This window comes from Ananas comosus, linkage group 16, assembly GCF_001540865.1.
Source record: "Ananas comosus cultivar F153 linkage group 16, ASM154086v1, whole genome shotgun sequence".
In the NCBI taxonomy this organism is placed as follows: Eukaryota; Viridiplantae; Streptophyta; class Magnoliopsida; order Poales; family Bromeliaceae; genus Ananas; species Ananas comosus.
Window position 1 is genome coordinate 8,786,972 of NC_033636.1, and position 18,533 is coordinate 8,805,504.

An 18,533-nucleotide genomic window follows, 5' to 3' on the forward strand; every position below is an offset into this window, starting at 1 on the left:
TGGTTGGAATTTTTGAGTTTCAAAAGAACAAACTCAAAAGGCAAATGTTATATCTATCCAAATAAATTACGCGTCTCTAATGTTACACACTTTGACCTGTAATAGTACATCACCAACAAAATGAACAAGCTACTTATTTTCATCATATTCAGATTCCAAGTTGCACAACTTACTTTGAAAAAAAAAAAGAAAAGGAAGAGCAAATTTCGCCCTACGCCAACTTCAGCAGTTCATCGCACAACAAAGCAGAGTGCTCTTCCTCGACGCAGCGCAGCATCAATCTGATCCCCTGCTTCGGCGCCGGCGGCTTCAGATATATCGCAAACGCGATGACGTTTGCGTCGTCGTTCAGCGTGAAAACGTAGCTTGGCTCTCCCCACCCGTAGTCGACCTCGTTGAACCCGAGACGGCTCCAATCCGACAGGGCTACCGTGCCGTAGTCCAGCGGCATGTTGTAGTGGTTGCACTTGGTCCCTCCGTTTATCCAGTCAACGAACTGCGTCGAGAGCGCCTCCTTCGCGTCCCTGATCATGGCCACGATCTCGATGATCGACGCATTGTCAATTTCCTCGCTCGTCCTCGTGATCACCACAGGATACACGCAGTTGCCGTAGTAGCCTTCGACCGACGGCAGCATGCCGTGCAGCAGGTGGCGGGTGCTGGCTGTAATGCTCAGGTGGACCTTGGCACTGGGGGGTAGGTTGATGGCCTTGGCGCGGCACTTGTAAAGCATCGCGGTGACGACGTCGAAGGTCGAGCACTTGTCGCCCGTGGCGGCCGCGAAGTCGTTCTTGGTGCGGTTGATGCTCTCCGACGAGATCTCGATCACGGAGGTGACAAAATTGAAGGCCGTGAAGGCCGGCGGCGGGCCACCGCGGGGTATCTTGGGGGGGTCGGGAATGGCATTGCGGGACCAGACCGGCGCGACCGATGGCTCTGGGAGGCCTCTCGCCATCTCGCCGACGGCTTTCATGAACTGGGCCGCACCCTGGCCGTCGAACACGAGGTGGCTGAAGCAGATGCCGACCGCGATTCCGCCACACTTGAATACCGTCACCTGAGGTTAGAGAGTTGATCTATATGAGATCCGAGGAACAAAGGTTTCAGCTGAAATTCCCAGTTCCAAAACCAAAAGCGACCAAACCAATACAAAATTTCTATTTTATCAAATAACAAAACAAAATTAGAGGATAAATTTTAACTTTTTTTATTCACCATATAAATAATACTTTGTCAAATAATACTAAGAGCGCGATTGGTTCGTATTATATAGAAGTTATTTTGACGTAATCATGTATCTGAGATTTCTGAATTAAATTACTGTTGATACCGTATTACTGCATTTCATTTAATATAATAATATAATACTAGATTACAGCGTATATAGAATTAATATATTTAGTTTATTCTATAAAATTTAGTAATCCTCACAATTAAATTTAGAAAATGACTCAATCCGTAGAATTATTGAGGGGTTCAGATTAAGATCTGGGTCACGAACTCAATATAGCTCCTTGAAAGAAAATTGAAGTGATTGATAGAAATTTTTGCCAAAAGATCAATTGAATTAAAATAATCTTACTAAAAACCACTTCCGATATTGTCGGATTTGGATCCAAACTATTTATGTGGATTAACCAAACCCGACCCGTTAACACTCCTCTATGGCTCTATCCACAAGGGAATACTCCACAGTTCGCATGAGCTAGTGATTAGGAGCTCGTTGGCTTTTGCAAGCCCTTTGAAACTTACCCTGCTATTTCATATGCAAACTCACATATTTTTATATTTATAACAAAAAAAAAAAATAGTCCCTCTATGGATATAAGTGAAAATAATAATAAAGTTTACGTTTGGATTATTAACCAAATAGTTTCTGAACACATACTGAAGAAGATCTGGATGAACACTCCAAATTAAACATAGCAAATATTATTAAAAAGTTTCATATCAGAAGCATAGCAAAATATCGTCCTCGCCCCCAACCTGAAGCTTTTACGCTGAGCACGCGAAAACCCTAAACCCCTTAAGATGTACACACTACACGATCAAATCCGATCAAAATAATCTGTGCGAAATTAAGCACAAAAATGAGATAATCTGTGCGAAATTAAGCACAAAAATGAGAGGGGGAGAGAAGAGTGGGGGGATCGGATCTGACCTGGGCCATGAGGATGGCTTCCTCGAGCTTCACCTCGGGGGGAGGGCGAGGGAGGAGCTCCTCTCTAGGGATCATGAGGGGGCGCTCGAGCTGGTTCACGTCGTCCAGGGCGCAATCGGCCTCCGCCTCCACGAACCAGATCCCGTCGCCGGAGCACTCGACCATGGGCTCGCCGGGGACGCTCTCGACGATCCTCCCGGCGACGGGGAAGTAGGGGACGAGGGCGCGGGCGAAGCCCTCTCTGATGGCGGCGACGGCGCCGCCATCGCCGCCGCGGGAGAAGACCTGGATGAATTCGACGGAGACGCGCGCGTTGGCGGCGCGATAGATGGAGGAGAGGGGGAGGAGGAGCGTCGAGGTCGGGGTCGGCGACGCGGGGGGGACGAGGGTTGGAGGGGACTTAGTCACCACGGGACTCATGGCGATCGAAGCTTTTGGCTGTGTGGTAATGGATATGGAGATGGAGATGGAGATAATTTAACAGTAAATTTTTATTAATATTTAATTAATTTTTTAAAAAATAAATTATTAATTAAATTAATTTTTTAAAAATAATTTAAATTAGTATATATGCGACATATTTTTAAAAAAAGTATGTTAGAAATCAAATTATTTTATAAAAATATATGCAAAAAAAATTAAAGAAAAAATATTAAAATAATTTATAAAATTTTATATAAGTTAATATTTTAGTAAATTTAATATACATATACATATATTAAATTTTAGTTATTAGTTATTTAATTTTATTTAACAAAAAAAATAAATTATTGAATTTGGTCAATTTTTTATAAAATTTAATAATGTTTTGATTTAATCAACTAACATTAATAAAAAATTCAAAAAAATGTAAAAAATCAGTTAAAAAATAAATTTGAGAGGCGTATTTTATAACGTCCTAATAGTTGAGGGGTCTTCACACATTTTTAACAAAAATTTCTTTTGGTGAGTATGTATAAGGTGTTTCTAAACTTTTTTAGTGATCAATGAATTTTCTAAATTATATTCTTAAGGGTTTATGAACAATTGAACATATATATTTTCTACAGGCCGGTTATCATCATACGAATGATGGTTGTCATTATTGTTGGCTATTTATTATTAGGCTAAAATAGGTCTAATTTCTTATTATATGACAATCGGCTCAGAAAACTAATAAATTAAATTTGATAAGCCTAATAAGTTGAATGAGACTAACGGACCACAAGAAATCAAACAGCAAGAGGCCTAACAATAAATTTAACGTTCAGGCGGATAGAGTCAGGTCGAAAGCCATGAGCGCTGTAGTTGAGCCCTTAAGTAAGATGGGTGCGCCCTTCTTATCAGCATATATTTTTAGAATAGTTTGTTAGCGCTAATGATCTACAATTATCAATACCTAAACCAAAATCATTTTTCTAAAGGTGACCTCCAGATTGTTTTAGCGAGTAATTACTTGATGATGTTATTTTCTAAATAAGATCATAGTAGGTGTTTGTTGGCTTAAATAAATCAACAACCTGCTCTGTGACGGGAGGCTAAGTTGGGTCGACTTTGTACACTTTAAGAGGCTATTTGGTTGCATGCATTTCTAATTGCATTGCTATTGAGAATACATGCATCTATTAAAATTTTATTTGATTTGGTATAATTAGGCCCAACTGCTACAGTTGCATCTGCACGAGAAGACCCAACTGCAGCAGTTAGGCCGGAGTCGGCTCACTCATTAAAAAAATAAATAAAGTGTGATTTTTTTTTCATACGCTTCTTTTTTTTTTTTTTCAAAAATACCTATTCAGGAAATCTTATAGGGTTTAATAATGTTTGTTAGAATCAATAAATTTTTTTCATACGCTTCTTTTTTTCAGTCTGCTAGTTTAATAATATCTTAATTTTTGTTTTTACCAAATCTATAATATATTGCGTTTAAATGTTATTAAATTCATACATAATTTTATAATATATAAATTATATATAGATATAAAAATCTTAATTAATAATTANTTATTAGGCTAAAATAGGTCTAATTTGTTATTATATGACAATCGGCTCAGAAAACTAATAAATTAAATTTGATAAGCCTAATAAGTTGAATGAGACTAACGGACCACAAGAAATCAAACAGCAAGAGGCCTAACAATAAATTTAACGTTCAGGCGGATAAAGTCAGGTCGAAAGCCATGAGCGTCGTAGTTGAGCCCTTAAGTACGATGGGTGCGCCCTTCTTATCAGCATATATTTTAGAATAGTTTGTTAGCGCTAATGATCTAAAATTCTCAATATCGAAATCAAAATAAATTTTCTAAAGGTGACCTCCAGATTGTTTTAGCGAGTAATTACTTGATGATGTTATTTTCTAAATAAGATCATAGTAGGTGTTTGTTGGCTTAAATAAATCAACATCCTGCTCTGTAACGGGAGGCTGAGTTGGGTCGACTCTGTACGCTTTAAGAGGCTATTTGATTGCATGCATTTCTAATTGCACTGCTATTGAAAATGCATACATCTATTAAAATTTTGTTTGGTTTGGTGTAATTAGGCCCAACTGCTACAGTTGCATCTACACGAGAAGACCCAACTGCAGCAGTTGGGTCGGAGTCGGCTCACTCATTAAAAAAATAAATAAAGTGTGATTTTTTTTTCATACGCTTCTTTTTTTCAGTCTGCTTGTTTGATAATATCTTAATTTTTGTTTTTACCAAATCTATAATATATTGCGTTTAAATGTTATTAAATTCATACATAATTTTATAATATATAAATTATATATAGATATAAAAATCTTAATTAATAATTAAAATATGATTACGTTATGCTCAGAAGAGCTAATCTCACATTTCTATCTAAAAATTGACAGAATTTATAAATGCAAATCTCAACCGTAGACTACCAAACAGAAAAAATATAACTGCAGCAGTTGCAACTATATAAGACCAAACGGACTAGATGTAGTTATAACTGTAGCATTTATAACTACATGTACTTCCAACTACACTATTTTTATAACTACATCTAACCAAACGGGCCCTAAGTGAATTAATAGTATATTTTTAACAATTTGAGTTTTGAGAGTTAATAGTTAGCGCCAACTGATCCGACAATAACGGTTCTAATGGTGAAAAATTATCAAGTAAATTGTTGGCAGTGAACTGGTAGGCATATATTTTTTAAAAAATTAAATTTATAATTAGATATTTGAAAATTTGCTATTTTGAGTAACAAATGTGTAATTTTTAAATTTAATAAGAATACATACCNCTAAACTTTACTTATTAGTTATTTAATTTTATTTAGCACAAGAATTAAAATTATTGAATTTTGTCATTGTTTTATTAAAATTTAATAATATTTTGATTTAAACAATTAACATTAATCATAAAAAATCAAAAAAATAAGACTTTATTTTTTAAAAAAATGAGAGGTCTATCTTATTAAAGCAATCTAATAGTTGAGAGGTCTTCACGCATTTTTAACAAAAAAAATTTTCACGTGAGAGTCTATAAAGTCTCTCTAAATTTTTTAAAGCGATTTTCTAAACTATATCCTTAAGGGTAGATGAACACGTATATCTTAGAGATTAATGAATATTCACATATTTTCTGTAGGCTGGTCATCATCACACCAATGATGGCGGTCATTATCAATATTCAAATCAAAATAATTTTCTGAAGGTAACCTTTAGATTAGGTTAGCAAGTGATTCGATGTATTTTTCTAAATGGAATTGTGATAAGTGCTTGGTAGTTTAAATAAGTAGGCATCTTGCTCTGCGAACCGAATCACATTAAAAATGACGGGAGGTTAGATTAGATCGAGTCATATTTGAAGTGACATAAGGCTGGTTAAATTAAGTTATAATCGAAATATGTGAATACTGTATCTGTAAGCTTTAAGAAAATTTATTGTTTACTTATAATTGTTTGAGTTTTTGGGATTATTGATTAGTGCCAATGATTCGGCAATAATGATTCTAATGATGAGAAATTATCAAATAAATTGCTAGTAGTTAACTTATAGGCATATATTTTTTAAAAAAATTTAAATTTATAAGTAGATATTTGGAAATTTCTATTTTGAGTAACATATGTGTAATTTATATCAATTCATTTTATTCTTGAATAAAGCACGAATTTATATCAATCCAAATAAATTTAGCGTATCTAATGTCGCACACTTTGACCTGTAATAGTACATGACCAACAAAATTAAAAAGCAACTTATTAAATACACTAGGTACGGGGAATAATGTACAAAGTTAAGAGGAGCATCTTTTGTGGACATGTTTCTATTTTATTGGTGCACCTGGTGCACTATGGACCCAATAAAAATATGTGATTTTATTTTAATGAATATAATAAAAAATTTATAAATATTAATNTATGAATTTAATAACATTTAAACGCAATATATTATAGATTTGTTAGAATCAATAAATTTTTTTCATACGCTTCTTTTTTTCAGTCTGCTAGTTTAATAATATCTTAATTTTTGTTTTTACCAAATCTATAATATATTGCGTTTAAATGTTATTAAATTCATACATAATTTTATAATATATAAATTATATATAGATATAAAAATCTTAATTAATAATTAAAATATGATTACGTTATGCTCAGAAGAGCTAATCTCACATTTCTATCAAAAAATTGACAGAATTTATAAATACAAATCTTAACCGTAAACTATCAAACAAAAAAAATATAACTGCAGCAGTTACAACTGTATAAAACCAAACGGACTAGGTGTAGTTATAACTGTAGCATTTACAACTACATGTACTTCCAACTACACTATTTTTATAATTACATCTAATCAAACGGGCCCTAAGTGAATTAATAGTATATTTTTAACAATTTGAGTTTTGAGAGTTAATGGTTAGCGCCAACTGATCCGACAATAACGGTTCTAATGGTGAAAAATTATCAAGTAAGTTGTTGGCAGTGAACTGGTAGGCATATATTTTTTAAAAAAATTAAATTTATAATTAGATATTTGAAAAATTGCTATTTTGAGTAACAAATGTGTAATTTTTAAATTTAATAAGAATACATATCCAATTGTGATAGCGCAGTGCAGTTCTCCATTTTGAGCAATTCTATCAGTACACTTCAAAATTGGTGTGCATCTTATATCTAGTTCATCCCAAGATTATTAATATTTTACTCATCACATCAATTTTTTTATTTTTATTAAAAATTATTTAGACTTTTATAAATCCTAGGATGGGAATGTAAGCTATGCACCCTTTTTTCCGCGTACAAGCATGTTGTCTCTACTTTTCTATAACAATCCTAAATTTTCATATTTATTACGTTTAAGGTTTAACAAAATAATATAAATTTTTATAAAATAACTAATTAATTATTTTATTTATAACATAAGTTATTTACTTCAAGTTTACCTGGTTTCACCTAAATTTTTGTGAATTTTTGTTTTGTGAGAGTATGTTCGTAGGTTACTTCATTGCACAAAATCAAATATGTGGACAGGTGAAGATATTTTATTAATATATTTAAACTTTGCACGCTTTGAATTTATGAGTTCGAAAAGAATAAAGTCAAAAGGCAAATTCTATTCTTGGAAAAACAAGCACAATTTGTATCAATCCAAATAAATTTCGCGTCTCTAATGTTATACACTTCGACCTGTAATAGTACATCACCGACAAAATGAACAAGCAACTTATTTTCGTCATATTCAGATTCTTAGTTGCACAAATTCTTTGAATTTCCCCTACGCCAACTTCAGCAGCTCTTCACAGAGCACAGCAGAGTGCTCTTTCTCGACGCAGCGCAGCATCAATCTGATCCCCTGCTTCGGTGTGGGCGGCTTCAGATATATCGCTGCTGCGACGATGTTCACGTCGTCGTTCAGCGTGAAAACGTAGCTCGGCTTCCCCCATCCGTAATCAACCTCGTTGAACCCGAGACGGCTCCAATCCGCCAATCGTAGCGTGCCGTAGTCCAGTGGCACGTTGTAGTGGTTGTCCTTGGCCCCTCCGTTCATCCAGTCGATGAACCGCGTCGAGAGCGCCGCCTTCGCGTCCCTGATCATGGCCACGATCTCGACAATCGATGCGTTGTCGATCTCCTCGCTCGTCCTTGTGATCCCCACGGGGTACACGCAGTTGCCGTAGTAGCCTTCGACCGACGGCAGCACGCTGTGCAGCAGGTGGCGGGTGCTAGCCGTAATGCTTAGGTGGACCTCAGCATTGGGGGGTAGGTTAATGGCCTTGGCGCGGCACTTGTAGAGCATCGCGGTGACGACGTCGAAGGTCGAGCACTTGTCGCCCGTGGCGGCCGCAAAGTCACTCTTGGTGCGGTTGATGCTCTCCAACGAGATCTCGATCAAGGAGGTGACGAAATTGAAGGCTGGGAAGGACGGCGGCGGGCCACCACGGGGGATCTTGGGGGGGTCCGGAATGGCATCGCGGCACCAGACCGGCGCAACCGATGGCTCCGGGAGGCCTCTCGCCATCTCGGCGACGGCTTTCATGAACTGGGCCGCGCCCTGGCCGTCGAACACCAGGTGGTTGAAGCAGATGCCGACCGCGATTCCGCCGCACTTGAATACCGTCACCTGAGGTTAGAGAGTTGACCCATATGAGATCCGAGGAACAAAGGTTTGCACTGAAATTCCAAGTTCCAAAAGCAAAAGCAACCAAACCAATACAAAGCTTCTATTTTATCAAATAACAAAGCAAAACTGTAGCTAAGTTTGAATCCTAATTGATTCACATTTCTAGCTAAGTTTATTTCTAAATAAAATAAATGAAGCGGGTAGTATTTTACCTATCTCTAAAAAATAAAAATAAATAAAAATAAAAAAACTGTAGGATAAATTTTTTTTTTTTTTAATCATATAAATAATACTTTATCAAACAACACTAAAGTCAAAATAGGTTGGCTATATATCTCTCAGAGCCGAGAGTATTGCTTCGCTGAGCTCGCATTTTCCTCGGAGGAATGAATGGTAGATTGGCATGCATCATTGTCTTTGATTGAAAACTAAGGCCTACTACCTGCCAAACCAGTCCCAAGCTAACCTAAATAGCCGGGTTAGAACTTAGAAAATAACTCAAACCCGAAAAAATATTGAGGGATTCAGATTAAGATCTGGACCATGAACTCAATATAGCTCCTTTACTCAAAAGAAAATTGAAGTGATTGATAGAAATTTTTGCCGAAAGATCAATTGAATTAAAATAATCTTACTGAAAACCAGTTCCGATATTGACGGATTTGGATCCAAGCAATTTATGTGGATTAACCAAAACCGACCCGTTAACACTCCACAGTTCGCATGAGCTAGTGATTAGAAGCTTGTCGGCTTTTGCAAGCCCTTGAAACTTACCCTGCTATTTCAGATGCAAACTCCATATTTTTATGTTTATAACAATAAATTAGTCACTATACGGAAATGAGTGAAAACAATTGATTATTATTCTATAAAAAATAAAAAATTCTACTTGTACATTCTAAAAGAAAGTACAGATCTTACATCCCTCGTTCTAAGGTTGATAAAAACCTAAATAATTTTGGTAAATTTTTTTTTAATATAACGAGTAGAATATTAATGACCATATGATAGAGTGGCAGTGGTGAATCCTCTGTTACCTCAGTAGAGATAGCCAATAAGTAAGGCTTTATGCCTTTTTTTTGCCATGTTAATCCCACTTCCGGGTCAAAGTTGATCACAAAGTGGGATCAACGAATAGATAGGTAATAGCTTTCTTTTACCAAAAAAAGGGAGGGACTTTGATCGTTGATCAAATTCAGTCGATCCAGCTATATATGTGATCAATTAATTCAAATTCAGTCGATCCAGCAGATAAGAATTTTATAAAGAGTAAATTACGCAACTATATATGCGATCAATTAATAAACGATTATTTTGTGATTTATATAAAAAAATTATTCGATGATGATGCTATCTATATAATTGTCAGAGTATGAAAACATGTTGAAAATAATTGTAAATAGAAATAGTTCTTTTTTTTTTATTTATGTAATATTAATGAATAGTTTACTCTTTTATTTTATGTTTTTTTTTTTTCCATTATATATTTGATTCCACTAAGAAATTTTTTTGGATCCACCAGCTGTAAAATGTATACCCATTATAATAGAGTGTATCTATAGTATTTCTCATAAAAAAATATTGATTATCTTTTTCATTGTAAAAACTAAATTTACGTCTGGATTATTAACCAAATAGTTTTTGAACCCATACTAAAGAAGATCTGGATGAACACTCCAAATTAAACATAGCAAATATTATTAAAAATTTCATATCAGAAGCATAGCAAAATCTCCTACTCGACTCGTCCCCAACACTAAAGTTATATTTAATCGCTCCGATCTCTACGCTGCGCACGCGAAAACCCTAAACCCCTACACGCTACACGATCAAATCCGATCGAAAAAGTCTGTGCGAAATTAAGCACAAAAATGAGAGGGGGGATCGGATCTGACCTGCGCCATGAGGATGGCTTCCTCGAGCTTCACCTCGGGGGGAGGGCGAGGGAGGAGCTCCTCTCTAGGGATCATGAGGGGGCGCTCGAGCTGGTTCACGTCGTCCAGGGCGCAATCGGCCTCCGCCTCCACGAACCAGATCCCGTCGCCGGAGCACTCGACCATGGGCTCGCCGGGGACGCTCTCGACGATCCTTCCGGCGACGGGGAAGTAGGGGACGAGGGCGCGGGCGAAGCCCTCTCTGATGGCGGCGACGGCGGCGGCGCCGCCGCGGGAGAAGACCTGGATGAATTCGACGGAGACGCGCGCGTTGGCGGCGCGGTCGATGGAGGAGAGGGGGAGGAGGAGCGTGGAGGCCGGGGTCGGCGACGCGGGGGGGACGAGGGTTGGAGGGGACTTGGTCACCGCGGGGCTCATGGCGATCGAAGCTTTTGGGGGTGTGGAAATGGAGATGGAGATGGAGATGGAGATGGAGATGGAGAGTGGGGATTAATGGGGGATTGGAGAGGGGGAGAGGGTGAATGAATGAACGGTGCTATGCTGGCGCTGTACTTCTACAATTGACAATGATGTGCACTAGAACGCCTGCCCGATGTTGCAGACGTAAAATAATTTATTAAAAAAATATGTATGTTACATAAAAAATGAGAGGAAAAAAATATTAGAATAATTTTAAAAAATTTTATTTATATTAAAATTTTAGTAAATTTAATAGATATATTGAACTTTAGTTATTAGTTATTTAATTCTATATACCAAAAAAAAATTAAATTATTGATTTTTGTCAATTGTTTTAAAATTTAATAATATTTTGATTTAATCAACTAATCATAAAAAATCAAAAAAATAAAAATCAGTTAAAAAAAATGGATAATTACCTATATACCCTTCATGCGTTCGGAAATATCCGATCTATTCCTACTTTTTTTTTTCTTTCTAAAATGTCCTTCATATGTTCCACCGTTATTCCAAAATACCCCCGCAGTTATCCACTGTTAGCTTAACTCGGATTAAACATGGGTTAAATCTATACTAGAGTTAAAATCTAAACAAAATACCTATTTTGCCCCTACCTTATTACACTAATCCCTAAGATTATCCTCTCTTTCTTTCCCAACTTGGTCGCCACCACCGGCCAGCTCCTTCGCCACCACCGGCCAGCTGCTTCGCCATCACCGGCCGGCTCCTCCGCCTCCACCTCGCCTCATCTCCTCCCAGGCCACTAACGGAACTTAATGGTAATTTTTCAGAGATAACGGCAGCTCACTAACGGAACTTAACTCCAGAGGCATTTTAGAAAAACTTGGAACATAGTAAGGGTATTTTCAATATTAGCCTTCTAATAGGGGTAAATAAGAAAATCGAAAATTTTTTAGGAGTATATAGATAATTACCCCTGAAAAATATATTGAGGCGCTCTCTTAAAGCATCGTAATAGTTGAGGGGGTCTTCACACATTTTTAACAAAAAAAAATTTTGAATACCCATATTTTCTGCAGCTTGGTCATCATCACACTAATGATGGTTGTCATTATCAATATCCAAATTAAAATAATTTTTCTAAAAGTGATTTCCAGATTGGCTTAATTAGTGATTACTTAATTATGTATTTTTCTAAATAGGATCAAGGTAAGTGTTTATTGGGTTAAATAGGCCAACATTCTCTATTGTGGTGAGAAGCTGGGTTGGACCGAATTGCGTTCGAAATAACGGAAGATCGGATTGGATTAAATCATATTCGAAGTGGCGTAAGGTTGATTGAACTGAATCAGAATTGAGATCTGTAGACACTATATCCGTATACTTTAAATGAATTGATTGTATATTTCTAACGGTTCAAACTTTAAGATTAATGATTAGTGCCAATAATCCAATAATAATTGTTGGAATGATGAAAAATTATCAAGTAAATTGCTAGCAAAGTGAACTGGTAGGCATATATTTAATTTTTTAAAAAATTTATAAACAGATATTTGTAAATTTGCTATTTTGAGTAACATATGTGTAATTTATTAATTTAATAAGAATACATATACAATTGTGATAGCCCAGCTATACAAATCCTAGACTTTCATATTTATTGCGTTTAAGTTTAACAAAATAATATACCTTTTTTTATAAAATAACTAATTAATTATTTTAGTTATAATATAACTTATTTACTTCAAGTTTACCTGGTTTCAAGCTGAATTTTCCTGGAATTTTGTTTTATGAGAGAATGCTCGTAGGTTGCTTCATCACACAAAATCAAATAAGTGCACAGGTGAAGATATTTATTAATTTATTTAAAGGCTAAATTACAGAAAACCCTCCTGTGATAATCCGTTTTTTCATTTTTTTTCTCTGACATTTAAAAACCTACACTTTGCCCCATTGTAAAATAAAAAATGTGCACTTCATCCCCTACCGTTAGGGTTCTGTTATAAAATATTTTTTTATACCGAAAATACACCTCCGCCCTCTTCCTTGTTGCTTCGCCTCCCTTTGGCTCGCTGCCCCGCCGCCTCGCCGTCCTCCACTGCCTCGCTCTTGCCCATATCGCCTTCGCCCTCCTCCGCCTCCTCGCCTTCATCCTCGTTGTCCTTGCCTATCTCTTCATCAACATCCATCTCGATTTCCTCTCTACTATCGTCAAAATCGAGGTGCGGCGAGGGTGCAGGAGGAGAAGGGGAGTAGGTGGAGAAGGAAATAGAGAGAAATCGCGGCCGATTGAGGTGAGAATCGCGGCTGATCGAAGGGGCGGCTGAGGAAGATGAGAAAGAAGACGAAAATGGCGAAGGGCAAAATGTTCATTTTACACACCGTAACCCCTTTGTGAACATTTTTTATTTTACAAGGAGACAAAGTGTAAATTTTTAAATGTCAGAAGGGAAAAGTAAAAAAGCGGATTATTATAGGAAGGGTTTTCTGTAATTTAGCCTTATTTAAATTTTGCATAGTTGGAATTTTTCAGTTTGAAAAGAATTAAACTCAAAGGCAAATTTTATTCTTGAAAAAACAAGCACGAATTTATATCAATCCAAAAAAATTTAACGTCTCTAATGTTACACACTTTGACTTGTAATAGTACATCACCAACAAAATGAATTACAAGCAGCTTAGTTTCATCAAATTCAAATATTTAGTTGCGCATATCCTCTCAAAAAAGAAGAGCAAATTTCTCCCTACGCCAACTTCAGCAGTTCTTTGCAGAGCACAGCGGAGTGCTCGTCCTCCACGCAACGCAGCATCAATCTGATCCCCTGCTTCGGCGCCGGCGGCTTGAGATATATCGTCATCGCGACGATGTTCACATCATCATTCAGCGGGAAAACGTAGCTCGGCTCCCCCCACCCGTAGTCGACCTTGTTGAAGCCGAGACGGCTCCAATCCGACACGGTTAGCGTGCCGTAGTCCAGCGGCATGTTGTAGTGGTTGTCCTTGGCCCCTCCATTCACCCAGTCGACGAACCGCGTCGAGAGCGCCTCCTTCGCGTCCCTGATCATGGCCACGATCTCGACGATCGATGCGTTGTCGATCTCCTCGCTCGTCCTCGTGATCCCCGCGGGGTACACGCAGTTGCCGTAGTAGCCTTCGACCGACGGCAGCACGCGGTGCAGCAGGTGGCGGGTGCTGGCCGCGAAGCACAGGCGGACCTCGGCATCGGGGGGTAGGTTGATGGCCTTGGCGCGGCACTTGTAGAGCATCGCAGTGACGACGTCGAAGGTCGAGCACTTGTCACCCGTGGCGGCTGTGAAGTCATTCTTGGTGCAGTTGATGCTCTCCGATGAGATCTCGATCACGGAGATGACGAATTTGAAGGCCGTGAAGGACGGCGGCGGGCCACTGCAGGGGATCTTGGGGGGGTCCGGAATGGCTTCGCGGGACCAGACGGGCGCGACCGACGGCTCCGGGAGGCCTCTCGCCATCTCGCCTACGGCTTTCAGGAAATGGGCCGCACCCTGGCCGTCGAACACCAGGTGGTTGAAGCAGATGCCGACCGTGATTCCGCCGCACTTGAATACCGTCACCTGAGGTTAGATAGTTGACCTATGTGACATCGGAGGAATAAAGGTTTGCACTGAATATTCTAAGTTTCAAAAGCAAAAGCTACCACACCAATACAAAAGTTGTACATTATCAAATACCAAAACAAAACTGTAGGATAAATTATAAAATTTTTTCCTTAAATACTTAAATAATATTATAACACTAATAAAGTCAAATTAGGATGGCTACATCTGTCAGAGCCGAGAGTTTTGCTCCGCTGAGCTCGCATTTTCCTGGGAAAAATGAATGGTAGACTAGCATGCATCTGTCTTTATTGAAAGCCGAGGCCCTACTTCCTGTCAAACCGGTCCCACAAGCTAACCAAAATAATCGGGTTAGAATTTAGAAAATAACTCAAACCCGAAAATTGAAGTGATTGCGAGAGATCTTTGCCAAAAGATCAGCTGAATTAAAAAAATCTCACTACAAACAAGATCCGATGTTGTCGGATTTGGATCCAAGCTATTTATGTGGATTAACCAAACCGGATTCGTTAACACTCCTCCATGGCTCTATTCACAAGGGAATACTCCATATAGTTCGCATCACGGGCAACAATAACGGGTATTAAGAAGGATCCAACAATGCGCAATGAGCTAGTGATTAGAAGCTCGTTCGCTTTTGCGAGCCCTTGAAACTTGCCCTGCTATTTCAGATGCAAACTCTATATTTTCATGTCTATAATAACAATAAGATAAAACTTCAAAAACTCTCCTTGTGGTTTCGCACTTTCTCACTCCAGTGCCCTGTGGTTTAAAATGTATTAATTTGGTGCTCTGTGATTTTATTTTTATCTTTTTATTATCAATTTTACTATTTTTTTCTTAAATCAGTGACAAAGTTAAAATTAAAATTAAAGAATATTAAAGTAAATATTCGATAAATCTATGTGGGTATTTTAAGTTTTTTTTTTATATAATTTAACAAAATATTAACGAAAAAGCTATAGAAAAAATAAAAATAAAACCATAGGGCACCAAATTAATACACTTTAAACCACAGGGTATTCAAGTGAGAAAGTGGGAAACCACACGGGAGTTTTTGAAGTTTTTCCTAACAATATATTAGTCACTCTATCGTAAAGAGTAAAATAGTTATCCTATAAGAAATATTGATTATCTTGGCCTTTTTGCATAAAAAATTCATTTATTTTGGGCTTTTGCAAAATCGGGTCATCTTTTTCGTTTTTGCAGATTCGGTCCGCTTTTTCAGCAAACTGACCAAAATACCCTTATTACTTTTTCTCTTTCCTCTTTCTCTCTCCTCTTCGTTCTCTCGTTCTTTTTTTTTTCTTTCCGCCGCGGACACCCCGTCGGGCCGTTTCTTTTTTTTTTTTTTTTCTCTCTTCCTGCCCTGGAGCACTTTTTTTTTTTCCCGTCTATCCTTCTTCTTTTCTCTATCTTCTTCTTCCTAGTAAGAGCAGGGGCGCGCCACGGCTGATTTCGTCGGCCTCGCAAGGCGCGTCACTCCGGCGCGGTTCTGCAGGGAGGGGTCCGCACCGGCGACCGAGCGTCGCAGCGAGGGTGGGGGCGCGGCAAGGCGGGCGGGCGAGGTGGAGCGGGGTGTCGCAGCCTGGGGACGTCGCGCCGGTCGGCGCTGTCACGCGCGCCGCCCGCCGCTCCGCTCCAGCCTCGGCCGCCGTCAGCGATCTCTGACGGCCTGCTCATATTTTTGTAATGGTGTAATGGAGTGCCCGCGGTCGTGGCAGGCAGCCAGCGCGCGGGCAGGCACTGCGGGCGCGCTGCGGCTGCTTTCTTCTCGTCGTAAATGGTGTAATGGTGCACCATTACACCATATAATTGGTGAAATTACACCATTCACACTTAATCTGGTTGAAATACACCATTACAACTGGTGTAATTTCACCCATTAATGCACGCGGCCCCACGGATCGACCCGCAGGTGGACTCCGCGGGCCAGCGCCGCCGATGGGCTCCTCGAAGGGGAGCAGAACACCCGCGAGAGGTTGGTGAGGAGATGTCGAGGGACGCGAGGGCGCTGGGACCCGGGCCGCGCGGGGAGCAGACCATTCCCCGCGCCAACGAACGCGCAGGGTCTGACAGCTGGCGTTGGACGACTGATCGCGAGCGCCAGGACGGTGCCCGAGCGCCGACCTCACCGCAACAGAAGCGCCGCCACCTTCCGGCCGCCGCCGCGGTGACGCCCTCCTCCGCGTGCCGCCGCCTGAGGATGACGACGAAGAAAAGAAGATATCAATTGAAATCATATTTATTGACATTAATAGTTTGATGCAGGTGTCTATTAATTCGTTCATATTGACGTATACTACAAGTTACGAGTATGAAGAAATGCTTGAGTTTTCATGATTAAATTATCTATTGCATACTTTTTTTTCTCTGCTTCCTCACGAAAACTTAATATCTTGTCCTACATATCTATTTGGTAAAAGGACATGTAGGTATATGGAAATTCTAAATACCTGGTTGGTAATTAAATAACAGTAGCTGGAGATATCTCTAATATGTCCTAGAATTAGTTGGGTCGGCACTACCTGTACCAGAAGAAATTTTTAACAAAATCTAATAATTGCAGCAAAGTTTGTTTTCTTTCTTTAGCTGGTCCTCTTAAACAACTAATTTTAACGTTTATCAGAGAGATGATCCAGCACAGACCTCCTATAATCAAGTTGAGTGTACATGTTGCGACATTGTGCTGTGGGAGGCGTCATCCCGGAATGCTCCCATTTGCAAACATGACAGCTGCCAGGTCTTGCATTCGCTGATAGTGGAACAAGGCGTCCCGCCGCGATTAATCTCCGCATGATTGCCTCCCTGCTCTTGCGAGATTCAACTTCTCCGTTTCTTCTCTCGTCGTCGTCCATCGGCGGCGCGCGCGGAGAGGGTCGGCCGGCGGCGGCCGGATGGTGGCGACGGCTTCGTGGTGAGAGTCGGCACTCGCAACCCGTCGGGCGCGCTCGCGTCGGGTCCACCCAGCTCGTTGGAGCCTGCGCGTCGTGGCGGCGGGTGATCCTGTCCCCCCGTGCGGCCCGGGTCGCAGCGCGCCGTCGCATCCCTCGACATCTTCCTGCCTCAACTCTCTCCGCGGGTTTCCTGCTCCCTTCGGGAGGCGCCTCGCTGGCTGCCCGCGGAGTCCACCGCGCGGCTCTGCTCCGCGGGCCACGTGCACCGTTAATGGTAATATATTACACCATTATACCATAATGGTGTAATGGTTGTAATTTACACCCATTAATGGTGTAAATGGTGCAACACATTACACCATTACCGAGCGGAAGAAGAGCAGCAGCGCGCACCGCGTGCTCGCCCGCCGCAGCTACATGCCCGCACCCGTGCACCATTAACACCATTAGCGAAGAAGAAGAAGCCGCCGTCGAGATCGGCGGCGGCGGCCGACGCCGCCCCGGCAGCGCCGTGACCGGCGCGTGGACCGCAGCCCTCGACCGGCGCAAATGTCCCAGCTGCGACATCCCCGTCTTCCCACCTCGCCCGCCGCGGCTCCCGCGCGCCTTCCACCGCTCGCTGGCAGCGTCAGCGTCGCGGTGCGACCCCTCCCTGGCAGAATGCTTCGCCGGTGGCGACGCCAACTGCTTGGCAGGACCGTGAAGTCGCCGTGGCGCGCGCCCGTGGCTCCTTATACAAGGAATAGAAGACCGAAGAAGAAAGAAGAAAAGAAAAAGAAGAGGGAAAAAAAAAAGTACTCGCAGGAGGAAGAAGAAGAAAAAAAGAAAAAGAACGAGAGAAAAAAACAAAAAAAAAAAACGCACGCTCCTGACGGGTCCGCGGCGGGAAAAAAAAAACGAGAGAACGAAGAGGGGAGAGAAAGAGAAAGAGAAAAAGTAATGAAGAGTATTTGGTCAGTTTGCTGAAAAAAAGGAGCCGAATCTGTAAAAACGAAAAGATGACCTGA

The 18,533-nt window shown here is 40.1% G+C and overlaps 3 protein-coding genes across 3 annotated transcripts; all 3 read right to left on the reverse strand.

Annotated features, from left to right (window-relative positions):
• Positions 18-2,594, reverse strand: LOC109722529 (acyl transferase 5-like). The gene is made up of 2 exons (XM_020250623.1): positions 2,162-2,594; positions 18-1,057 (listed from the first exon to the last, which is right to left on the reverse strand). Exons 1-2 carry the CDS (start codon positions 2,579-2,581, stop codon positions 212-214), a joined length of 1,266 nt encoding a protein of 421 aa, XP_020106212.1. The 5' UTR covers positions 2,582-2,594; the 3' UTR covers positions 18-211.
• LOC109722530 (acyl transferase 5-like) lies at positions 7,695-11,196 on the reverse strand. Its single transcript, XM_020250624.1, has 2 exons — positions 10,617-11,196; positions 7,695-8,721 (listed from the first exon to the last, which is right to left on the reverse strand). The coding sequence occupies exons 1-2, from the start codon at positions 11,031-11,033 to the stop codon at positions 7,876-7,878; spliced, it is 1,263 nt and encodes a 420-aa protein (XP_020106213.1). The 5' UTR covers positions 11,034-11,196; the 3' UTR covers positions 7,695-7,875.
• On the reverse strand, positions 13,603-17,487 carry LOC109722112 (acyl transferase 5-like). Its single transcript, XM_020249997.1, has 3 exons — positions 17,359-17,487; positions 17,086-17,157; positions 13,603-14,626 (listed from the first exon to the last, which is right to left on the reverse strand). Exons 1-3 carry the CDS (start codon positions 17,485-17,487, stop codon positions 13,781-13,783), a joined length of 1,047 nt encoding a protein of 348 aa, XP_020105586.1. The 3' UTR covers positions 13,603-13,780.

Excerpts from the sequence above, each read along its gene's own strand:
- LOC109722112 (XM_020249997.1), bottom strand. The coding sequence starts at position 17,487 with ATGGACGACGACGAGAGAAGAAACGGAGAAGTTGAATCTCGCAAGAGC. Across the intron at positions 17,158-17,358 it reads CAAGACCTGGCAGCTGTCAT|GTAGTGCCGACCCAACTAAT; the intron begins GTTTGCAAATGG and ends CTTCTGGTACAG. Across the intron at positions 14,627-17,085 it reads GTTATTTAATTACCAACCAG|GTGACGGTATTCAAGTGCGG; the intron begins GTATTTAGAATT and ends ATCTAACCTCAG.
- LOC109722529 (XM_020250623.1), bottom strand. The coding sequence starts at position 2,581 with ATGAGTCCCGTGGTGACTAAGTCCCCTCCAACCCTCGTCCCCCCCGCG. Across the intron at positions 1,058-2,161 it reads AAGCCATCCTCATGGCCCAG|GTGACGGTATTCAAGTGTGG; the intron begins GTCAGATCCGAT and ends CTCTAACCTCAG.
- LOC109722530 (XM_020250624.1), bottom strand. The coding sequence starts at position 11,033 with ATGAGCCCCGCGGTGACCAAGTCCCCTCCAACCCTCGTCCCCCCCGCG. Across the intron at positions 8,722-10,616 it reads AAGCCATCCTCATGGCGCAG|GTGACGGTATTCAAGTGCGG; the intron begins GTCAGATCCGAT and ends CTCTAACCTCAG.